The sequence below is a fragment of the Diaporthe citri genome (assembly GCF_014595645.1).
Source record: "Diaporthe citri strain NFHF-8-4 chromosome Unknown scaffold_18, whole genome shotgun sequence".
NCBI classification, from domain to species: domain Eukaryota; kingdom Fungi; phylum Ascomycota; class Sordariomycetes; order Diaporthales; family Diaporthaceae; genus Diaporthe; species Diaporthe citri.
In genome coordinates this window covers 116,907-137,102 of record NW_025064863.1, presented here as the reverse complement: position 1 = coordinate 137,102, position 20,196 = coordinate 116,907, and the positions used below count along the sequence as shown (strand labels likewise).

General features: G+C 53.9%; 6 protein-coding genes and 1 non-coding gene across 7 annotated transcripts; 2 read left to right on the top strand and 5 right to left on the bottom strand.

Annotated features, from left to right (window-relative positions):
- Positions 1 to 1,485: 1,485 nt before the first annotated feature.
- INS49_005491 (uncharacterized protein) lies at positions 1,486 to 3,357 on the top strand (the record flags this gene model as incomplete). The annotated part of the gene is made up of 2 exons (XM_043166270.1): positions 1,486 to 2,138; positions 2,613 to 3,357. The coding sequence occupies 2 exons, from the start codon at positions 1,486 to 1,488 to the stop codon at positions 3,355 to 3,357; spliced, it is 1,398 nt and encodes a 465-aa protein (XP_043017050.1).
- Positions 3,358 to 4,387: 1,030 nt separating this feature from the next.
- On the bottom strand, positions 4,388 to 6,152 carry INS49_005490 (uncharacterized protein; the record flags this gene model as incomplete). Its single annotated transcript, XM_043166269.1, has 3 exons — positions 4,388 to 4,471; positions 4,536 to 4,855; positions 5,093 to 6,152. 3 exons carry the CDS (start codon positions 6,150 to 6,152, stop codon positions 4,388 to 4,390), a joined length of 1,464 nt encoding a protein of 487 aa, XP_043017049.1.
- Positions 6,153 to 7,980: 1,828 nt separating this feature from the next.
- On the bottom strand, positions 7,981 to 8,081 carry INS49_005489. The gene has a single exon. It is a non-coding gene; the product is annotated as a tRNA-Lys (tRNA).
- A 2,445-nt stretch (positions 8,082 to 10,526) lies between these two features.
- INS49_005488 (uncharacterized protein) lies at positions 10,527 to 11,779 on the bottom strand (the record flags this gene model as incomplete). The annotated part of the gene is made up of 4 exons (XM_043166268.1): positions 10,527 to 10,740; positions 10,813 to 11,307; positions 11,368 to 11,569; positions 11,626 to 11,779. 4 exons carry the CDS (start codon positions 11,777 to 11,779, stop codon positions 10,527 to 10,529), a joined length of 1,065 nt encoding a protein of 354 aa, XP_043017048.1.
- Positions 11,780 to 12,428: 649 nt separating this feature from the next.
- Positions 12,429 to 14,358, top strand: INS49_005487 (uncharacterized protein; the record flags this gene model as incomplete). The annotated part of the gene is made up of 8 exons (XM_043166267.1): positions 12,429 to 12,619; positions 12,683 to 12,818; positions 12,887 to 13,081; positions 13,133 to 13,251; positions 13,308 to 13,443; positions 13,509 to 13,858; positions 13,921 to 14,000; positions 14,078 to 14,358. The coding sequence occupies 8 exons, from the start codon at positions 12,429 to 12,431 to the stop codon at positions 14,356 to 14,358; spliced, it is 1,488 nt and encodes a 495-aa protein (XP_043017047.1).
- Positions 14,359 to 14,673: 315 nt separating this feature from the next.
- INS49_005486 (uncharacterized protein) lies at positions 14,674 to 17,695 on the bottom strand (the record flags this gene model as incomplete). The annotated part of the gene is made up of 4 exons (XM_043166266.1): positions 14,674 to 15,171; positions 15,227 to 16,817; positions 16,885 to 17,114; positions 17,225 to 17,695. The coding sequence occupies 4 exons, from the start codon at positions 17,693 to 17,695 to the stop codon at positions 14,674 to 14,676; spliced, it is 2,790 nt and encodes a 929-aa protein (XP_043017046.1).
- A 326-nt stretch (positions 17,696 to 18,021) lies between these two features.
- INS49_005485 (uncharacterized protein) lies at positions 18,022 to 19,487 on the bottom strand (the record flags this gene model as incomplete). The annotated part of the gene is made up of 2 exons (XM_043166265.1): positions 18,022 to 19,031; positions 19,103 to 19,487. 2 exons carry the CDS (start codon positions 19,485 to 19,487, stop codon positions 18,022 to 18,024), a joined length of 1,395 nt encoding a protein of 464 aa, XP_043017045.1.
- Positions 19,488 to 20,196: the final 709 nt, after the last annotated feature.

Genomic DNA, 20,196 nt, shown 5'->3' with positions numbered 1-20,196 from the left:
CAGATATGAGCTGTGTCGGTCCGAATGACTGCGACTGTGTGTTACTCGAGGGACAAGAGAACGTTGAGTTGCGATCAGGCTCTTCGCTGAATTCGGAGAGGGCATGTCGACTGAATACGTCAAAGCGGCTGTATCCTTTGTGCCGATCGTCTTCATCGTGGTCCGCTGCCTCTTTGGTCGACGGCATCCGGCGGCTAGTTCTCAAGCACATGTGGAAGTTCCGACGGGTCGTCACCAAAGAGACATAAGGCGTGTCTTGACTTTAATCTTTCCTCTGGTCCAGGTCGCTCCAAGGTCGAATGTTGGCCATGCCATGCCGGCGACTCATTCCTTGTCTTGGATTACAGCCGCGTTCTGATTATCGGGTGCGACGGAGCCATTGGTTCACAGTGGCATGGAGCCCTAGATCCAGATACATACAGCCTGATGGATGATAAGGAGGGATTCGAAACATACTGGTGCCGTCAGAACGAAAGCCGGAACTACTATGGACGCGTCCCTGGCTTCTCAAGGATCGTTCGTGGGGAGGAGTATCATAGGTTGGATACATACCGGCCGAATAGGTCCGTGGACGCATACTGGTCTTCAGTGGTCATAATCACAGGGAAAGATGGGATGGAAGAGGGACTGGATGTCAGATCATGTAGCGGAGGAAGGTACAACAGACAGAGGTCGCGCCAAATACTGTACATATTTCGAGAACTCCAGCGCCCTCCTTCTCTTTTGGATGGCTCGGCCACGAAGGACGGACTCTGATCAAATAGGTAGAACAATAAACGATCAAATCAGTAAGTACACATGCTGCTACTATCTCCATCTTCGCCGATATATAGGACAATAGATTTTATTTAAATAACAATCATATAATATTATACATTTAAATAGGATTTTGGTCCCTAGGTGGAGACGTGTATCTAGGTATCCACTGCCCACACACCACGGCCAAGCACGGATTGTAGGAATGTGCCGGATCCGAGCGGAAGTACAATGCACTCAGAAGTACGCTGGAATTGTCAGGATAATTTTGACGCCGTAGGTTGTTTGCGAAGGATGAGTGTAACGTAGATTGCTTGAAACCAGAGCGACGAGAATTTTGGAGAAAGCTGCAGGCAGATGTTGGCGCTAACGCAGGCGCCTGAGACACAAAAAAAAAATAAGCTGTAAATTCGCTGGCCGGCGAGGCTCGGTGGAGCCAGGATCCAGCTTGAATGCACAATCGAGCGTCCCAACATCTCTTGTGGTAAACTGATGAACAAGCCGCCTTGATGAGATCATTTAGCATCGCCGTTCCAACCATGGTGGATGGAAACAAGCTACCATAGTAGTCTGAGAGACTCTGGGAATAGCCAGCGAACAACGACCGAGGTCCCAACTGGACGTCAATCGTGCCTTGCGACACCACATATTCACATCTCGGTAACGAGAAGACCACAACTGCCAGACTCAGTCGCAACAAACCTTTGATCCGGCCCGCCCTCTAGCGACATGGAACCCGACGAGAATGCGGTGACACCCCGCCCCGAGTCATGCCGGTCTGTTTTCGAGCTCGGCTTCAGAGCGTGGTCGTGCTACTCACAACGCGTATCTCGGGGGGCAAAACAAGAAGCTCTCGAGGGCCTAAGAACCATCGACCATGCCTTTCCAGGCTATCCCGCATTACCCAGCGGCCTGAATCTCGAGAAGTCATCTGACTGCTGGGTGGCCAGTGGTGTATCTTTCTGGGACGCGGCAGCTGGCTCAACGTCTTCCCACTCGTCACTCTTGAGCTGCGGCCCCGGCTTGCCGGAAGTAGGGCCTCAAAAACACAACTTTTTTGTCACCAAGTCCAAACCAACAAAGTTGACACTGAGCGACTCCTCTGATAGTGGCCTTTTGTTCTTACTTGGGGACAAGGACGATCACGTCACCATCCTCATCCTCGCCTGGGCTTATATTCTCTCCGCGAGATGGACAGAACTCATTCCAGGCGCCAACAACGTGCAGTATACCGAGACCAGAGCAGGTTCATCTAAACATAAGCCTTCAAACATCACTGTTCCTATCGAGGCTATAAGCGGAGAGGCCGCGCGCTGGTGGCAAGCAGTCCTGGTTCCGGGCCAAGGCTGGCTAGCTACTGCCGACGCTAACGGCGAGACACTGTACTCTCCTTAGTCTATTACACTCTCTTCCAGAGCGGCACTAACACCTCTCTTCCTGGGACATTCTCCTGCGCCGGCCGCTGCACCTAATTCTGCCACCGCTTTAAACTACCTTTCAGAATACGTCGCTATATATGGTGTTGACGACCAAAGTCGGGCAGCACTGTCCACCGTCTTATGTCTGCCATTTGCCACTCGCTTAGGCAGCAGGGTCACTTTGCCGACTCCATCTATAACCACCCGCCTGCCTCGATCACAACAAGGCAAAAGTCTGCCGCCTTTGCCTCTGGCACAGGTGGACAAGCTCCTGGCACTGAGCTGCAATACCCGAGGCATAGAAGCTCTGCTCCTAAGCTGCGTTTTCGACCCCTCAGTACCCTGCAATCTCGTCAGCCCCTTCCTACAGGGGACATTTGCAGCCTTGGACAATATCTCCCATGATCCAGCCCTACTGATTCACACCCTGTTACGAAGGTCACCGAAAGTCGGGTTTCTTTGGGTAGGCGCTGCGGTTCTCGGGGCACACACCTCTTTACTCGACGGGGCACGCTATGGATCTTTTCAGATCGATTTACTCTCGGCTGCATGGGTAGGCACTATCCAGACATTTATGCAACTGCCGGTGTCCGCCACACAGTCCGGGCGCATTCGGCGAGAGGATGAGTGCCGGCTTGCCTATCTGGCATCGAAGGAATTCCAGCAAAATATTCCCCACACACCCTGGAAACCTTTTGGATCCGTCGAGCTCAAAGATTCTGAGCTCGATGTCCAGATCCACGGAGGTTGTCTGGGCCACGGGCTCAGGTATACGGGATGGGCCTGGGACTGCTGGGAAGATGGCCGAGCCGTCAGCGTCACACAACAGCCTCCAGCATTCAATGATGCTGACCAGCAGCCAGTCTCAGTGCCATATTCGAGCGCGGAGATCCCCTATGACATGCTGGATTTGGAACACGATTCTGCTTCCGGCACGGCTACATTAAATATCTTCATGTGGTTTCGTAGGTCAGGCTTTGCAGCCTCGGAGCAACATATTCGACGGCATGAGTGGCTCTGTGAGGTTCTTGATGATGAGGAAGAGGAGGCTTATGAATCTTGGCCCGAAGACGATGACGATAGCGCCTGTGCCGTGAAGAAGCGGCCCAAGTCCGCCGCTCCGAGCCCAAAGCTTGGCGGATGGCTTGCCTCCTCACAGGCTAGAAGGGAAGGCTCTGTGTGATCTAGCAAGTGCTCAAGGAAAGACATCGTGTGACAGACTGAGATACTAGAAACCAAGCAGTGTTTGTGTCCCAATTACTGCTTACTGCCCATCCTCCTATTTACAAACACCATCGTTAAACGATGCAGGCCGTGTTTAGACGTTCCTGGCACGGAGTAAATTTTACATGTATATCTGGGTCTCTGTTGTCCTCATATTTCCAGTATTTGTGCAGCTTGCTCGCTTGTATCATAGTCTCAAGCAGCGACTATCGTCACTGATACTTGGGTAGGTTATGCTCTCTGGATACCAGCTCTGCTTTGACAGGAGGATACAGCTTGCGCATCGGTCTATTTGGCCTTGGTCAGCTTTCTTGTCCAGGCGCAGTGCACGACTTACCGAGATTGATGTTGTCGCCTTGAACAGCAGATACTATTGTGATGCAAGTTTATCAAAATATACAATTCACTTGCTGTGTGTCGCGACGATAACTATTGATACTGAAATTACAACCATCCGTATGCCCACAGCTCTTTGTCACCCACACTGCCATGTTAAAACTGTTTGTTGTTTATGTCCCAGACAAGAGCAAATCCCTGTGGATGCCGAGTGATTCTCTCTGCCGTCACCTTGATTACTATTCTAACAGGATCCGGCCCTACCTCTTTAGAGATGTATATTTTCTGCACGTTATCCTCTGTTACAGGACTCAAGTGGTGCACTCCTCCCTTGTCAAGTACTTCACAGGAGAGATCCAGTTGATTCTGTAGACACTTGCCAGGACAGTCCGTGTAAGCTAGCGTAACTCTGAACCACAAATTGGTGGTGGGCTGCCTTGGTAACGGTGGAAGTTCAATCTCGTGTGTCCAATCTTCTCCTTCGGCCAGTTTCCGCCCACGCGTCCCAACCCCTTCATCCACGAAGCCTCGAAATTTAGGATGAGTTTTATCCACAGGCCTCAGAGATTGGGTCATGTCAACGTATCCAAAGCCCTGTTGCGCCATCGTCTGTTGTGGTTCCGATGCACGCGTCTCGTATATGGTACCGTTGATTAACAGTGCCTTGATGAGCGCTGCACTTGGATCTCTAATACCACGCGTTTTGGCCAAAGCCTCGCGCAGTATAGCACAACAGCCTGCAACCAAGGGTGTTGACATGCTGGTTCCTGACATGAAGGTCCACGAATCATCCTGACTGACGCCGTACTCTGTGCGCTGTTGGGTCGTAAAGGCGCCATGTCGGGATGCCGCGCTGAGGATAGCGACTCCAGGGGCGACAACATCAGGTTTGTTCCGCTGTTCAACTGTCGGTCCCAGGGAGCTGAAGCGTGCCACGATATCCATGAGTCCCATTCTCCCCTTCGGGTCAAATCTAATGCCGTCTTGGTCGATTCTCCTGCTGGATTCAGTGGCGCCTACGGTAATGCAGTTCTTCGCAGCACTGATCGAACCGATCTGGGCTCTCTTACCCCTCGAATTTGGAATCAGACCGTCATTGCCGGCAGGAAACACCATGACGTCTGGGTATGAGAGAGAGAGTCAGCAAGTCAAGAATGCTTTTCTCAGACGGTGCTAAAATCCAGGAATTCGGGTTATCCATCCAGATCTGAACTCCACGGTTTGAGAAACAGATATGTCCATATTCTATTGTAATCAAAATGATTTAAACGGGTGTTCAACGACTAGTCCACTGAGACGGAAGTATCAAGGAAATGGGAAGCGGAAAATGATCGTCCAGGATGAATCAATGTACTCACGATCTTGATTCTCCCATATGAATGTGTCAACAGTTTCGGCCTTGTGATCATATTCAATCTGCTGGTAGTTTGAACCAACTTGTTTCATTCCGGTACCCCAGGAATTGCTGGAGATGCGAGCGTGATGATCCCTGTGTGGCGTTTCGATGACATCCCAAAGGCTGAAAGAGTCGTCTAAATATGGTGCTCCGTCTTGGTCGTAGGCGAGAAGCGAGTGCATGACGAGGTTTGCTTTGGGAGCCGTGCCCCTAATCCTTCCCCCCATAGCTTGAGAGTGGCCGTCCCCCAGAATGGATCCTGCCACGTGAGTGCCATGACCATGAGGGTCATCCGTCGAGCCATCGCGCCGGCCATGTAAATGAAGTACTCTGCCTTGGAAGGCTGGATGAACGTCGTGCATATCTCCAAGGTCGAACCCCGTGTCCGCAACGGCAACAACAATGTCCTGGCCCTCATACGGGTAGCTGGGGTTGCCCCTTTGGTCCATAGCTGGGGCGTACATATCTTGTGTTGCAATAGTATTGGTGAACTTGATCGTTGTGTGTGCTTCAATCGTCTTCACGGAATCAACCGCAATAAGGAAATCGATCGTGTCTTTGTCGATATCCAGGCGCATAGCGTTGTGATCGACAAAAATAGCCTCGGCATTTAGCTTGGGTATTTCGCGAGTCAATTCTTCGATCAATTCATTGATCATCTCTTTGACGGGCTTATCTGTCTCGTGAAAGATGACGTTTATAGTATAAGTGGAAGTACCCTGGGATTCTTCCATTATTTCCCGTAGAGAACTCGAGATCTTCGCGCGACTGGGATACACGTTGGCCTGAGCGACGAAATCGAGCACTTGAATGTCTTTCAAGTCATCCCGATCATAGCGACAGAGGTAGGCATTCCCTCCAAGATACTCATGGAACTGTACTTGCTGTGCACGGAGTTGCTGCTTCTGAACGGGCTTTATAGGACCACGCCCTTGAACATATATGTAGTTTGTGTTGGAGGCATCCGCAGATTTGGGCTCATCTCCCGATATGATGTTACCATTGATGGTGAAAGTTTCCATTCTGTGTAAGCGGAGGTAGGATTATGGAACTGAATTCTGGTTGTGTAGAGAATGGTGTGTGAACAAAGGTTATGAGGGCAGGGTGTGTTTTCCAAACACAACACTAGGAAGCACCTCAGAAAACTGGTCATCTTTATAGAGATGTGCACCACATGATCCAAAAATGTATCGAGAGCCTCACTGATTGCAGAATGTCATCGCACCCTGCTGATTGGTTTCACTGCTGCTGTCTTCGGTAAGTTTTAAAGCGGCAAGGCTGCATGCCACCTGTCCGTGATTTGTATCCTGCAAAGTTCCATTTTTCTCTTTTCAGCTGCTTTGATAGTGCTGAATTTCGTTCCGTCACAAAAGTAACGAGGCCGATTACTGGTTCGATTATTGTTATGGCTTTAATACGTCTCATTCCCTGAAGCCTCGCATTCCAGCCATGTCTCTGAATTTCCCACGAGAAGTTGCATATCTAGCCTCATCATACACTGAACTCTGGCATTTGTGCGGGGACACATGCCTTTTTTTCGATTCTAAAATAGGTGCCTCCTAAGGCACCACAAAACTCGTTGCCGAGCTTTAACGAATGTCTTGCCTAGCATCGGTGTCGTCGGAGCTCGTGTTCCTTTAAAGTCCCAGGAAAGGATCTGTGCTGGAAAGCCCTGCCAGTCGCATAGATCATTTTACAGACGGCGGGGTACCATCTTCACTCCGACACTGGGAACAACAAGTGATAGGCGCTCGTTGATGAGCTTTTGGTGGCTCGCTCTGCTCTAGCCTATCGACCGCGACCAATCTCGATTTATGAGGGTGACGGCCACCGTCTTGTGCCAGTAGCTCAACTGGCACTCATCACAGAGCTCCCAGAGCTTTATATACCTAGGTGGTGCAAGAAACAGATGATGAGAGAAGCTTGCTGTGAACTTCAGGATCCTGTAGAGCAGCGCAGCAAGCTGGAGCATTGAGTGCCGTTCCCCAAGCATGTGTCCACAGTGACTGGGCTTGTGATGCCCGACGGCTAAAACTGTGGCAAACCTCCTTTGCAAACTCCTGAAAACAGCTGTCATTTTTTGTCAAGGCATGTGGTGACACCCCAATTCAGGCTCGGCCAGCCCGTCCCGGTTGTCTCATTGCCTGGACTCTAGTTCCTGTCTCACCAAAAAGAGCCCATGAGTACAGAATACTGCAAAAATTGAGCAGAAATGGCAACGGCCGGGATTTGTCTCAGGTAAGGGTCGAGCCTGTTTAGGAGACGTACGGCTTCCGTGACACACACAACGTGACACACACAACCATTCGGCCTCGGCCAGCCAGTCTTACTAGAAGCGTTTCCCCTCAGGTGTGCACTGGACAAGATTTAAGAACACTTGAGCTTACCAACCATCATCCGGGCCTGAAGAGTAAAAAATTGGAAAAGGAGACGACGATCATCGCCGGGAATTGAGCCTAAAATGGTCCCCGACGACTGACCTGGTGACGCCAATGGGTCAAGTTCATGGCACTAGCTACTCGCAAATTTCCTGCAAAGTTACTGTCCAAATGCCTAAGCTTTGACTTCTGGCTCGCCAAGAGAAACAGCAAGCGTCTCGGGGAAAAAAGCAAAAAAAGAATCAGGCGATGATCGCCGGGAATTGAGCCCGACGTGGGGGCCGAACCAACAACCGTCCACTACGTGTAGCCTCCGCTAGACACTGCCAATCAGCCTCCTGCTAGCCAGCCCCAGATGTCCCTCGCGCGCGCTGAACAATGTGCAATCGGGCAGGTGACTCCGCTAGGACATCATCTGAGAAGCAAAGAGTAAAAAGAGAAAAAAAAAGGAGGCGATTATCGCCGGGAATTGAGCCCGACGTGGGGGTCGAACCCACAACCTTGAGATGCATCTCTGCCAGAATCGTGAGGTTCCTTAAGAGTCTCACGCTCTACCGATTGAGCTAGCCGGGCGCCTGTTAGACGCCAGTTGTTGAAAACCGGCCCGGAACGGAGCTCAAGACGGCGAGACGGTTTCATGCATCCGTTTCTGCTGCTCGAAAGCGCGCGACGACAACGCACGTGGTAGACAGGCATTCTTGCACGACTTGTGAAGTCCGCCATCGCTGGGACGGGTGTTGTGGGTGTTCTTCGGCCGGCGAGGCCGGTGGGCCATCCGGCTTGGACGTGTCGTGTCGCAGCCCCAGGACGGACGGCGAGTGGGACAGTTTGGCCGCACGTGGCCCACGAACGGATGCTCTCGGTGGATCCTGGAGAAGAGGAGAGATGTGTCCGGTCCTGAGCGACGGACATCCGAGTGGAGGTTCTTGATCGAGTCCAGAATTGGAAGCATTTGTGCATTCAGAAGAGGCGCGTGTCGCGTGGGCGGTGGATGCACGTGGTCTCCAAGCTGCTGCAGCGCGTCGTGGCTGGTCGTGGAACCCAAACTGCCGACTCGAGGGAGACCGCGAGGGCCATCTTCGAACATGACAGGGCCATGATGCATGCAATATCGCCGTCGAGTAGAGTTTGCAAGACACAGAATTGAAAAGGCGTCTGAGGTCGAAGTTGGAATTGAAGGGTGAAATCCGGTAGCGTCGCTTGGTGACGTGTGAGCTTTGAGGTGGTGCCTCAGGGCAAGGGCGTGTCGAGGGAAGGAACGACCTGACCACCGTCTCCGTTGCGAGACGTCTGTCTTAAACGTACACGGCCGTAATATCCCCGAGAACAATTGACACAATGGTTTTCTTTTTACTTTTCTTTTTTCCCCCCGATTCACAACTGTAATTCTGCATGCATACATTTGCGATGTTGTTCTTGCACTTACTGGGAGATTGGAATAGGTGGCCAACCGACCATGTGCAAGCGTGGAGATGCACAAGTGAGTCAGTTCGCCAACGAAGAGATAAGAATCTTCAGACTATCTCCCTTCGTCGATGTATAATACTGCAGAACTCTAGGGTGCAGCTCTGATTTCGAATTTAAGACATTGGAATTCCTTGGAGTTGCCTGTTTGATGCTCAGGTGGCCGCACTCCGCCGTCTCCAGTGCATACCGTTGATGACCTCGGAACTAGGAAGCCATCACCGATCATGAGACTGCAAGAGTGGATTTAATATACTGACACTGTCGCGCTGAACGATTTGCCCCCCCCCCCCCCCCCACTGATGTCTCAAACACCAAATCAGAAGACGCCACTACACTCTCAGTCTCGCCGCGGGTCGGTGACACATTGTCGTGTAGGAACGAAACCAAACAAACCACTCCATCCTTACGTTCATACAGTCCCGAGAAGTGGATCATTGCGGGTGCCATAATACCACTAAACATGCATCGTTCCATTGGTTCATGGTGCCGACCGCAGTCGAAAGGCATGCTGAGGGGATATCTCTAACTTTTCTTGAAGTGCCTGGGACTGTGATGCTTGGGAAACATCGCGACGGCCTCTGCATGTGGTCGTCTCAGCCCATGATAAAGGCTCCAAAGAGTTCCAGACCGATAATGTGCAATGTGAAATTCAAAGACTCACCAAGCGGTAGGGCATCCTATGTAGATATCAATGGGAAATGCTCCCCCAAGACTTTTTAGCAACTGGCAATAATTACCTGAATCGCGTCCACAAGTCAATGGCCTGTTACTCCTTAGAGATCCCGGCTCACCCGGCGCTGGGTCTACCGTCTCCTAATTCGTATGGGGCAAAAGGGGCTGCGTAAACGATTACCAGTGCACTGTTTTCATCCTACATGACTAGTGTCCCATCAGACCCGCCAGTACATAAGGATACAGGATGGCCTTTAGGAAGCAAATGGACGCTTGGACACTTAGTGGGTTTTTCTCCTCACATATTCGCGAAATACTACAATCATTCCCCGACCAGGATCAACATGCAGATTAACGCCCTATTCGTCTTCCTCTGCGCGACTGGCGCTATGGCCGAGCCGCGTGTCCTGGGCTGTCGTATGTCAAACGGATCCCTGAATCCAAGCGGAAACATCTGTACCTCCGCTGGAGGTAAAGTTGCGGGAACAGTAAGGATCCGTCTGCGGTCGTCACGTGAGAGCCAGAGCACATGCTTACAAGACTCAATAGGGAAAATGTTGCACGAGTGGAGCAGATGGTGAGGCTGTTACGGAAGCCCGCTTCATAAGTGGCTGCAATAACAATGGAGGCTCTGTCGGGCCGAATGAGGTTTTTGGAGGTTGTTAAGGGTTGAATATTGTTCGGCTAATTAAACAAGTGATCACGGCCGGTATCTGAAGACGTTTCTCAGGCAGCATAAACATATCATATAATCTGTGTCGCATTTCAAGGCCTTGCAGACATCGAGTTGTTGCTTTGTGCGGCCTCGACGCGCCCTTCCACATGGAGACCAACGCCCGGGAGTCGGTCTCCTGCTCGTGCCCGTGACACGCTCGATACCTACAGCACAAGGTTGAGAGACTGGATTACCTGTTTGATTTCAGACTCGGGGATGATCTGGAGGTTGGCCCTAACCAATGCCTGCGCAATCTCCTCGATCTCCGCCAGCCTGGCCTTTGGCATCGGGGGCCGCATCACGGGCGTCTTGATAAGACCTCGGAGCCAGACTGCCGTCTTGTACCGGACATGAAGACGACCGATGTCCTCGAATATGCTGCGTCATCAATCAGTACACAATCACCTCACCCCTCATAATCATGCCAGAGGAACGCGGATCTTGACCTACCACTGCTGAAGCTCAGCGAGGCCTGCCCCCTCCCAGAGATCAGTCGCAGCCTTCCAGTCGCCCTTCCTCCACGCCTTGAGGTGCTCCATCATCGGCTCGAGCGCATAATTCCACGCGCCAGACGACGTCCCGTCAAACATCCTGTCAGCGTGGTTCTCGTGCATATAGTGGCCAACGGCAGCGAGGATGTTGACGGGCCTTTCGTACCCCTGCAGGAAGCGCGCGATCTTGCGGTACCCGTCAAAGTTGTACGTCATCTTCCACCCGACGATGTTGGGGCACGCGTCCAGGATCGCCTTGGCCGTCTTGATGGGGAGGCCCTGGCCGAAGGGGATCGAGTAGCGGCCGACGGGGTGGATGACTACCGGCAGGGGCACGGCCGCTGAGACCTCCTTGATGATGTCGCTGAAGATTTCTGGGTACTTGTCCGAGTCCCAGATGGCGACGATGTCACCGGCGCCGATGGGAGGAAAGATGAAGAGCCCGTCGGCGCCACTGAGAAAAGATTGTGAGTCAGGAGAGACCAGTGGAAAATCTTGGGAAGTCTATACTCACAGCTCCTGTGCATCTTTGGCTGTCTCGATATATCCTTTGGTGTGCACATGGACAACGCCAGCGATGACTGGACATCGCCCGGCTGCCTCCTCGATACATATCTGCAGGACTTTCCTTCTCTCCTCCCGCTCGAGAGTAAACAGCTCTCCTGCTTCAGGATTCGCGATTATGGCAATGCCTTGCTCCAGGTATTCATCCTGCGCTACGGAAATCAAGTCAGAATTTCTATGCGACCCGTGATTATATGGAGAGGCGTACTGAAGCGGCGAATGAAACTTCGGTATCCATCATAATCTATCGTGTACGGATCATCGTGCAGGAAGGGTACCACTGGTGTAAAGAAGAGCCTCTTGAACTTCTCCGGGTCAATGGTACTGTTGCCACCGTGGGCTGCGTTCCCGTTCGTGGCCATGGCTTACTTCGAGACTGGAACGCCAGAACGATTGTAGTCTATTCAGTGTCGCTTAATGCTCTCTTGGCAGGCATTTCAAAGCGGAGAGGGCATATAACTTCCTCTTCCATAGGCTTTTAAGGAGCCCCCAACTGGTTATTCCGGCCTAGTCGTCGCGGGTAATCCGACTATTATGCGGCGAATGCAAGGGATATCCGGATCTGCATCCTGATGATGTCTACGATCTCCTCAAAAAGCAATATTAGAGGTGGAAACAATGGTACCAGTCCCCTGAGGAGTCGACGCTGCCGTCTCAAGTGCTTATAACTATGCAGCGTCGCGCCGTCGCCCCTCATCTCGGGATGTCCGCCGGGCCCGGCAGTTTGAGTACCACATGGCCGGGCGTGTTATCCTTTCCAGCGTATTGGGCTCTTGGATACCACCTGTGAAGTGCTCTCTGCGATACTTGGCGTTGTGGTTCTGTGTTGATCCTTGATGAACGCAGTCACCGGGGTCTGGGGCGAAAAGATAAATCCCTTCAAATGCTGAGTGATTGCAACAACCAAACCAAACCAGAGCAAATCTTTTCTGCATAAAACATACCAGCAAGATTAGGAGACAAGCGTCTAAGGTCACTACGACATTCCAAATCCTTTAGGGTGTTGAAGTCATGGAGAAACGGACTTCTGTCGAGCTCGTCGAAAACGGCTTCGGGCTCGCGGCGCGAGATGGTTCAGCAGAAGTCGTGCATGATCCACATGACCCCATGAAATGGAGTTGGCTCCAGAAGCACAGTATTCTGGCGTGTATCTCTTTGCTAGGTGGGCTTGGTACCTATGCTGGTCTATTCATTGTTCCCGCGTAAGTGACAGTCTACGCGTCGACCACGCCTTGAAGCATGGCTAAATGATCTCCGTGAGACAGGTACGGCTTGATGTCAGCGCAGTTCGGAAAGTCTGTCACGGAGGTATCGTATCTGGTGGGGATATATGTGCTGGTACTCGGCGCAGGTCCTCTGATATGGAACCCATTCGCACAGACTCTCGGCCGTAGGCCCGTGGTAATGTCTACCCCGAGCCCGAAGCTGCACCTAACAATTCAGAATTATTGACGGATCTCGTTTTATAGTACATTGTTTCAACTGCAGTGGCGCTTGGTGGTGCCATCTGGGGTGCGTGTGCCCGCTCCTATGGGTCAATGGCTGGTGCTCGTGTTCTCCTCGCTTTCGGCTTGAGCGCCGTACACGCGCTCGGCGGCATCACGGTTGCAGACATATTTCCAAGAGGAGTCAGAGGTGAAAAGATGGGGTGGTGGACACTACTGGTAAGTCTCATGTATTGATACACTCGTCGTACAACCTGCTCATGTTTTCAGACAACGCTGGGACCGTTCTTGGGACCGATTCTCGCTGCGTACATCGTCCAGGGGACGGGTAACTGGTATTGGATATTTGGTCACCTTGCTATCGCATTGGGTGCAATTCTGATCTACATGTCTGTAGTAGATACTAGTTTATTTTCTCATGTCTCGGAACCTGACTTGTGAACAGTGTCTTTTTCGTCCCCGAGACCTTATATTTCGAAGGCAACATCCAAGAACAACACCAGGCGAGAAGGCTCTCCATCAGGCTCAAGCCTTTCGAACACGCAGAAGTCCCAAAATGGTCCACTGCTTTTTTCAGACCGGTACGCATCACCTTCTCGTGATCCTGAACCATCCTCGAACTTCCACTCACACTCCCCTTGCCCAGCTCATCATGCTCCGATACCCAGCCTGTTGGCTCCCAGCCTTCTGGTTCGCGTGGACATTCTCATGGTCCGTCGGCATCGGCACTATCATCACCATCCTCTTCCGGCGGTACTACCACCTCACTGCCCCGAACGTCAACCTCGTCTACATCGCTCCCTTGGTCGGGGCCGTCCTGGGTGAGCTGGCCGGCGGGCCGTTCAGCGACTTTGTCGTGCGGCGGCTGACGTGGCGGAACCATGGCCAGAGGCGACCCGAGATGCGCCTCCATGCCATGTACCCGGCCCTCGTGTGCATCGTCGTCGGGCTCGTCGTGTTTGGCGTGACGCTGCAGCAGCAGAGACACTATGTCATGTGAGCTAAAATCTCCTCGTTCCCCGGCTCGAGGCCTTCCATACTGACTGCGCCTCCCTCAGACCTCTCGTGGGACTCGCGATCTTCATATTCGGAATGCAGGCCTCGACAACCGTTGTCTTCACATACCCGGTGGACTGCTGTAAGCCCCCCGTCCACAAGCTGCCCTCCTCCCTTCAGATCTAGCAAAAGTTTAACGCCCCTGACACCCCATGATAGACCTCGCCCAAGGCGCCGACGCTCTAGCCCTCATAGGCGGCCTCAAGAACGTCGTCTCCTTCGTGATCCCCTTCTACATCAACCCAATGGTGGACTCAATCGGCGTGCAGACGACCTTCGTCGCGATGGCCATGATCAGCCTGGGACTGTTTTTCATTTTTGTCTTCTCCCTCGTCTTCTGCGGGGAGCGCCTGCGCGAGCGTTCCGGCCAGCCGGGCTGGAACCGGTCCAAGGTCAGGCCGCCGGCGGCTGCTGTCGCTGCGGCGACGAGGGAGCCTTGATGGTTGAGGGCGTTGTGCGTAGAGGCCACGCGAGTCCTTGTTGGCTTGTTTGTGTTAATAACTAGCTCCGTCTGGGAGTGGCGGAAACGGTGTATCTTTTTATTGATACAGCTGTTTTACTAATGCGAGACGACTGTGCGTTTGACAAAATACGTGCGGTGTATTCTCTTTCGGAGCATGCTCTCTCGTGCCTAGGGTACAGTGATACCACATGCAGTCAACAAGACGACGACCTCAGACGTATAATTGAATGTTTTCAAGCGGTGATGAATATTGTGTTGACATGTCGGTGGTATATATGGGCCAATCATACAGTTATACAGGTTCTTGTGAGTCTGCTTTGACTTCTTCTTCTCCATCTCTCCGATTCCCTTGTCCAACCCCATCATCGACGCCGTCATCACCCGCCGCACCGAACTCCTCATCACCACCAACGACCTCATCATACTCACGGAATGAAGCATCTGAAGACAGAATCTTCCTCCAATCGCTTTCCAGTGCGTGATCCCGGGCATTTCTTTCCCTCTCGGCCGCAGCCCAGTCAAACTGCTCATCGTCCAGGACGGACACCACCTTCCGGAAGCTCAGGTAGTTCACCTCCAGCCTCCCCAGCGCGGCGAGGATGTCCTTCTCGTTGCGCCGCTGGATATCGTGCCTGGGCGGCGCCTCAACCTCCGCAGTCTCAGGCCCCTTGTACCCGCCCCGGATGTCAGCCCAGACCTCAGGGTCCAGGATGGCCATCCCCACACGCTGGGAGCGATCCCACGACACAATCCTGGTCTGGGACGGATCCGGCTGCTCGCGGGGACTGTCCTGATCGTTCGGCCGCCGGTAGGTTCTCGGGAGACTTCGAGGGCATGCTCAACACCTTCAGCTTCCTCTTGCCATGTCCCGGCGTCTCGTCGAGCGCCCACTTGTCCCCAGGCCTGATCGGCTCGGGCCCCTGGTGCTCCAGCGGGGAGAGGTCGGCAGCCCAGTACTCCTGTTTCCGGACCCTTTTCCGCAGCGGCATCGCGCTAGGGCTGAACTTAAGCCACTCCTCTGCGTGGGCCGCACTTCTCTTGTTCTTCCTCGAGAGGCACGAGTAGTCCCTCAGGACAGCCTGCGAGAGGACGTGGCCCAGCGAGATCCTCGGGCCGTAGTCGCAGAACGCCTCCGGCCAGCACTTGGCGGCGAGGACGCCGAGCTCGGCGCGGCTGCGTCCCTCGGCGAGCGACCTGATCTTGGCGAGGGCCTGTTCGCCGCCGACGAGGTCCTGCGCTAGCCTCTCGCCTCCTAGCTGTGCATATATGGAAGCTGAGATGCCGTGGTCTACATCCTCGCCTTCTTTCTTTGGCTGCCCATTGATCAAGGCCGCGACGCGATAGCGCATACGCCATGTGGTCATATGGGCCAGCGAGGCGTACTTCCAGATGATCGAGAGGGAAAATCGGAGCCGCGACTTCCACGCCATCTCGAAGAGGAGCCCGAAGGTGACCCGATCCACCTGGGTGTGAAACGCAGTTGTCTTCATCTTGCGTATGGCGTTGACGGCCACCGGCATCTTCCCCTGGGTCTTGGCATGTGATATGATGGTATTGAAGCTGATTACGTCGGGTTCGTGCGCGATCCGGTCGGCCTTGTACTCCACCGGAGTCGACTCCACGTGCGCGTGCATGCGGTCCAGCAGCTCAAAGGCATCTTGGAACCGCCCGTGGCGGCAGAGGACGTCCAGTACCTGGTTCGCCGCGTCGCGTGTGAGCCAGTCAGGGCCGTACCGGTCACCCTGCTCCTCCATGAACGCCGACAAGTCTTTGCCCTGGCTCATTGCATGCTCAGTGTCAAAGGGCGCCATCTCCTCCGCGACACGTTGGATGGCTTCGGGGGTCCCCAGCAGATTCTTCGAATTCATGGCTTGGAGGACGTAGCTTTTAACCTCGACAGACTGGAACATCCGCAGGAAGAGGATCCACGTATCGAGATTGGGGGCGAACCCCTTCTTGGTCATGAGGAGCACGACCTGTCGGAACTGCCGCAGATGGCGTGTTGTTGTCGCCGCCCTCAACATCATGTTGAAAACGTCTGCATCCATCCGTAGGCCGAATCGGTCCATCGTAACGAAGATGCTCCGCGCTTCTGGAAGATACTTGTCACCTTTCCGGGAGAGAAATGACAGCGCGAGCTTAAGTGCGGAGCACGAAATCCACGGCCGTGCCTCGTAGTTCATGAAAGCACGCTTAAGTCGCCGCGCAACTGCACGCTCGTGGTCAAGGATGACTGCGTGCCTCGTAGGATTGTAGAGAACAGAGTTGAGGTGTGGGTACATGACAGAATCCGTAAGCGATGCCACGTACCGCTCGAACGAGCTGAAAGATATGTGCGTTGGCCACGGTGTGGTGTACGCGTTGTGATCAACTTTGAATCGCTGCCAAGGGCCGCCCTCTTCCCTGGTCAAGGGTGGCACAAAGAAGTCTTCGTCGCTAAAAGACTCGGTCCTTGCCTCACCAGGACCAAGCGGTGACCATAGACGGGTGATTGTGATCCTACCCGCGATTCTCCTGAACTCGGCGGTCGCGCGATTGATGCCAGCCCGCGTCCCAGAGATCAACAGAGTCGATGAGGCGGTCGGGGTGTCGGCCCTGGATACTTTGATAGAAGCCCCCGTTTCGCCTTCTGATGGCCCCTATCTTCTCGTCGCCACCGTCGTCCATGATAGCCGCGAGCTTGCGCTCGGGTAGCTCAATCTTCATCCCATCGTCGATCCATTGTACAGACTCCTCGGGTGTTTTAGATGCCAATAGAGACAGCACGTGGCGCCAGTCGGTGGCGTCTGGATTAAGTGTGATTCTTCCTGCAAGAGATTCTGGAAATTTCGGTCGAAATAGACCTGGGTCGAGATGCTCTCCTGGTGAGCCCTTAAGCTCCTGCGCGACTCTCTCTTGTTTGGGTATGTCCGGGCGGGTTTGACAAAGACGGACTTGGCGCTTTTGCTGCGTTCCAGAGACTCCTCGAGGTCATCCGGATTGGTCTTGGGCCCCTTGGTCTTCTTTCTCTCCCTCTTGGGCGCTTTGGAGAGCCAGGCCCTGAGCTCTTTTGCCTCTTCGCCCTGGCCGACAACTTCTGCCGGCCGCACCGGGGGAGGCTCGCAGGGTTCGGTCGCATTATCCTGTTGCATTTCAACCTCCTCCTCCTTGGCTGTGTCGGGAAATCTGAGGGGTGCGCGAGTGGAAAATAAAGAGCTCGTGGCAGGAGGGCGGATGTAGGGCGGGCGCAGGACGAGGAGAGGCTCCCTGGGAATCAGAAGGCCGACCCGTCGCTGGGGTCGAGCCCTCCATAGTGCAGTGATCCCCAGGGACATTTGCTATGAAGGTATCATTCTGTGTGGTTATCGTGGTACGCGCCAAGTCCGGGTGGCAGGAGGCGCAGAGCGTTGATTGTTGGTCGCCAAAGTCGAGGCCGACGAGGGATTTGGAGGTGCAGGCCGACTGCGATCCGACTGAGATTTTTCGGCGCCAATCGTACCCCGGACCGTTATCTTATCGATAACCACCGCGATAAATGGCCGGGGACCAGGAGGACTGGATCGACTGGCTAGCCTGAACTATTTTGTTCTCGTCATATTCAAACTGAACTCTTAATGCCGGTTTGGTAGTCATTTATTTGTATCGCTTTTGTCAAGTATTTTCATGTGGTTCCCCGCGGCTCACAAGGCCCACTCTGGTCCACGCCGCGCCAGTCCTCGGTCCATCCTTCACACTTGTCTGTCGCCGTCGTCGTTTTCCCCTCTCTGACAAGCTTCTTGACGTCGCTCCAGTACTCCAGCCGCCTGCACTCCTCGTCCGCATGCCGTATCGCGCCCTTCAAATTGTTACTTCTCCGCTGCAGCTTCCCTGTGTCGTTCTCCTTCAGTGCCTGCTGCGTCTCCTCAAAGACGTCGTTCAGCTTGGACAGCAGCACTCTCCTCGAGGCCTGAAAAACAAAAATTGCCATAATGTCGTGCATCCTGTGCTGAAGATGGAGAAGCTCATCCTCTCCGTGCTGCAGAAAGTTCTCCACCGCCTCGATCTTCTCGCGGTCGATCCGTGACCGGGTGAGTATGGCCATCAGGGTGTCAATGTCCTCGATGTCGGGCTTTTCCCCAGCCTCGGCCGACACCCACGACGAGATGCTTGTGCTCTGGCGGCTGTGACGGCTGCTGGCCTTGCCACCGCTGCGGTCCGTCTCCACGCTCCGCCTGACGGTAAAATACTCGGTATTCAGCATGTGAGGGTCGTTCGACTCCGGGTCCCTCTTTATCCTCTGGCGCGTCCAAGCCCGCCGGCGTACGCATGAGTTGTACCACCTAGGCAGGTGCCAGGAAAACATCTTGGCAAACATGAAGCTGTACTCCCAGCCGTTCTCGTCGACGCCTTCGTCCTTGTTGATGTGCCATTCTGGCCATGACCACACCCAGCTTGGGTCCGGGACCTGGGCTGTGTGAATGCTGGTCGGGCTGGGCTTGTGGGCGAAGTTGGTCCAGTTGGGCGGATCCAGCTGGCCGAGGGCCTTGGGAGAGAATAGGGGAATCCCACAGAACATGCCCCCTCTTTCATTCTCGTATAGTATGTCGATGGCGGTCTCAGGGGTGGGTTTGCGGCGTTGGGTGCCGTTTGCATCTGGTTGTGGAAGACGTGGCCCGTCTAGTGGTGTAGGTTCTGTTGCCGATCAGAAATCTGAGAAGCTCCATGACGCACAACAATGCGCGTCGATTTGTGTAGATTCTCACCTGTAACTTCGACCTGAGGAACGGCTGCATCACCAGCCAAGCTTTCCTGCGAATCTGCCTTCTTGGAGACTTCCTTGGAACGCCTGGATGTCCCAGAGGCGCTACTCGTGCCGCGTCGTATCGAGCGATTCCGTGCCGAGGCTCTCTGCGATGAGGACGGACCCTCGCCAGAGTTTCCTTCTGGCTCTGGCTCCTGCTCTGCCGCTGGCTCTGGCTGTGGCTGTGGGGGTGTATCAGATGCTGGCTGCTGTCCCGGCTCTGGGGACAGGGCCTGCGGCGTCACGGCCTCAGCTGCATGGTCGACAAGGTTGATCTCGTGATCATAGTCACTGTCTTTCAGGGGCGGGGCTCGGCGCGAGCGATGCGCTGTCGAGGGCTTTCGCATGGCCAGAGGTCGACCCGAAGCATGACGGACAGGAGAAAGGAGCCCAGCTTAAGAGGTCGGCCCAGGTACAGTATATCGAGTGGTGTAGGCCGGGTGGCTGAGCGGAGACGAACCAGCGCTATCGATGGGACTTCAGGGCCCGCCTGGATGCCAGGTCTGGGCCTTTGAGGCGTCGATTGTTTGGATGGACGGCTTCAACCCAGCCGCACCGCACCAGTGCCGAGTTAGGGGCGTTTAGAGAAATTGCCCCAAGTCCATAGCTTCGGTCACACGGCCACGCTACTATGGTACTGTGCTGGCGTGAAAGTATGCAGGTCGTAATGCGGTGACAACGGGTCCTTATAGTAGAGGTCGTTTCTAGGTGAGAGATTCATAGGACGGCCAGGGTGTCGAGGGAATGGGGACACATTCCAGGTTGGTCGTGTCTCTTTCGTTTCGTTGGATGCTGGTTTTGCAGTGGGTGCCGGCTCCATGATGTAATAATAGCTCCTAAGACTGGGAAGGACCGCTCTAGACGCCGCCCTCTCAGGCCTCCCTCGCACCTCCCAAAGCTAAGCTGCATCAAGCTTCTCGCAGGTGTGGGCCGTCGCTGCCTTCATGAGAAGAGGTCAGAAAACCACCCAAGGTGTTTCTCGACTTCTTATTTCCCGTTCAATCAAGGTCATACCCAATTTTTCGCCATTTCTTACCCATGGAAATTGAATGCCAC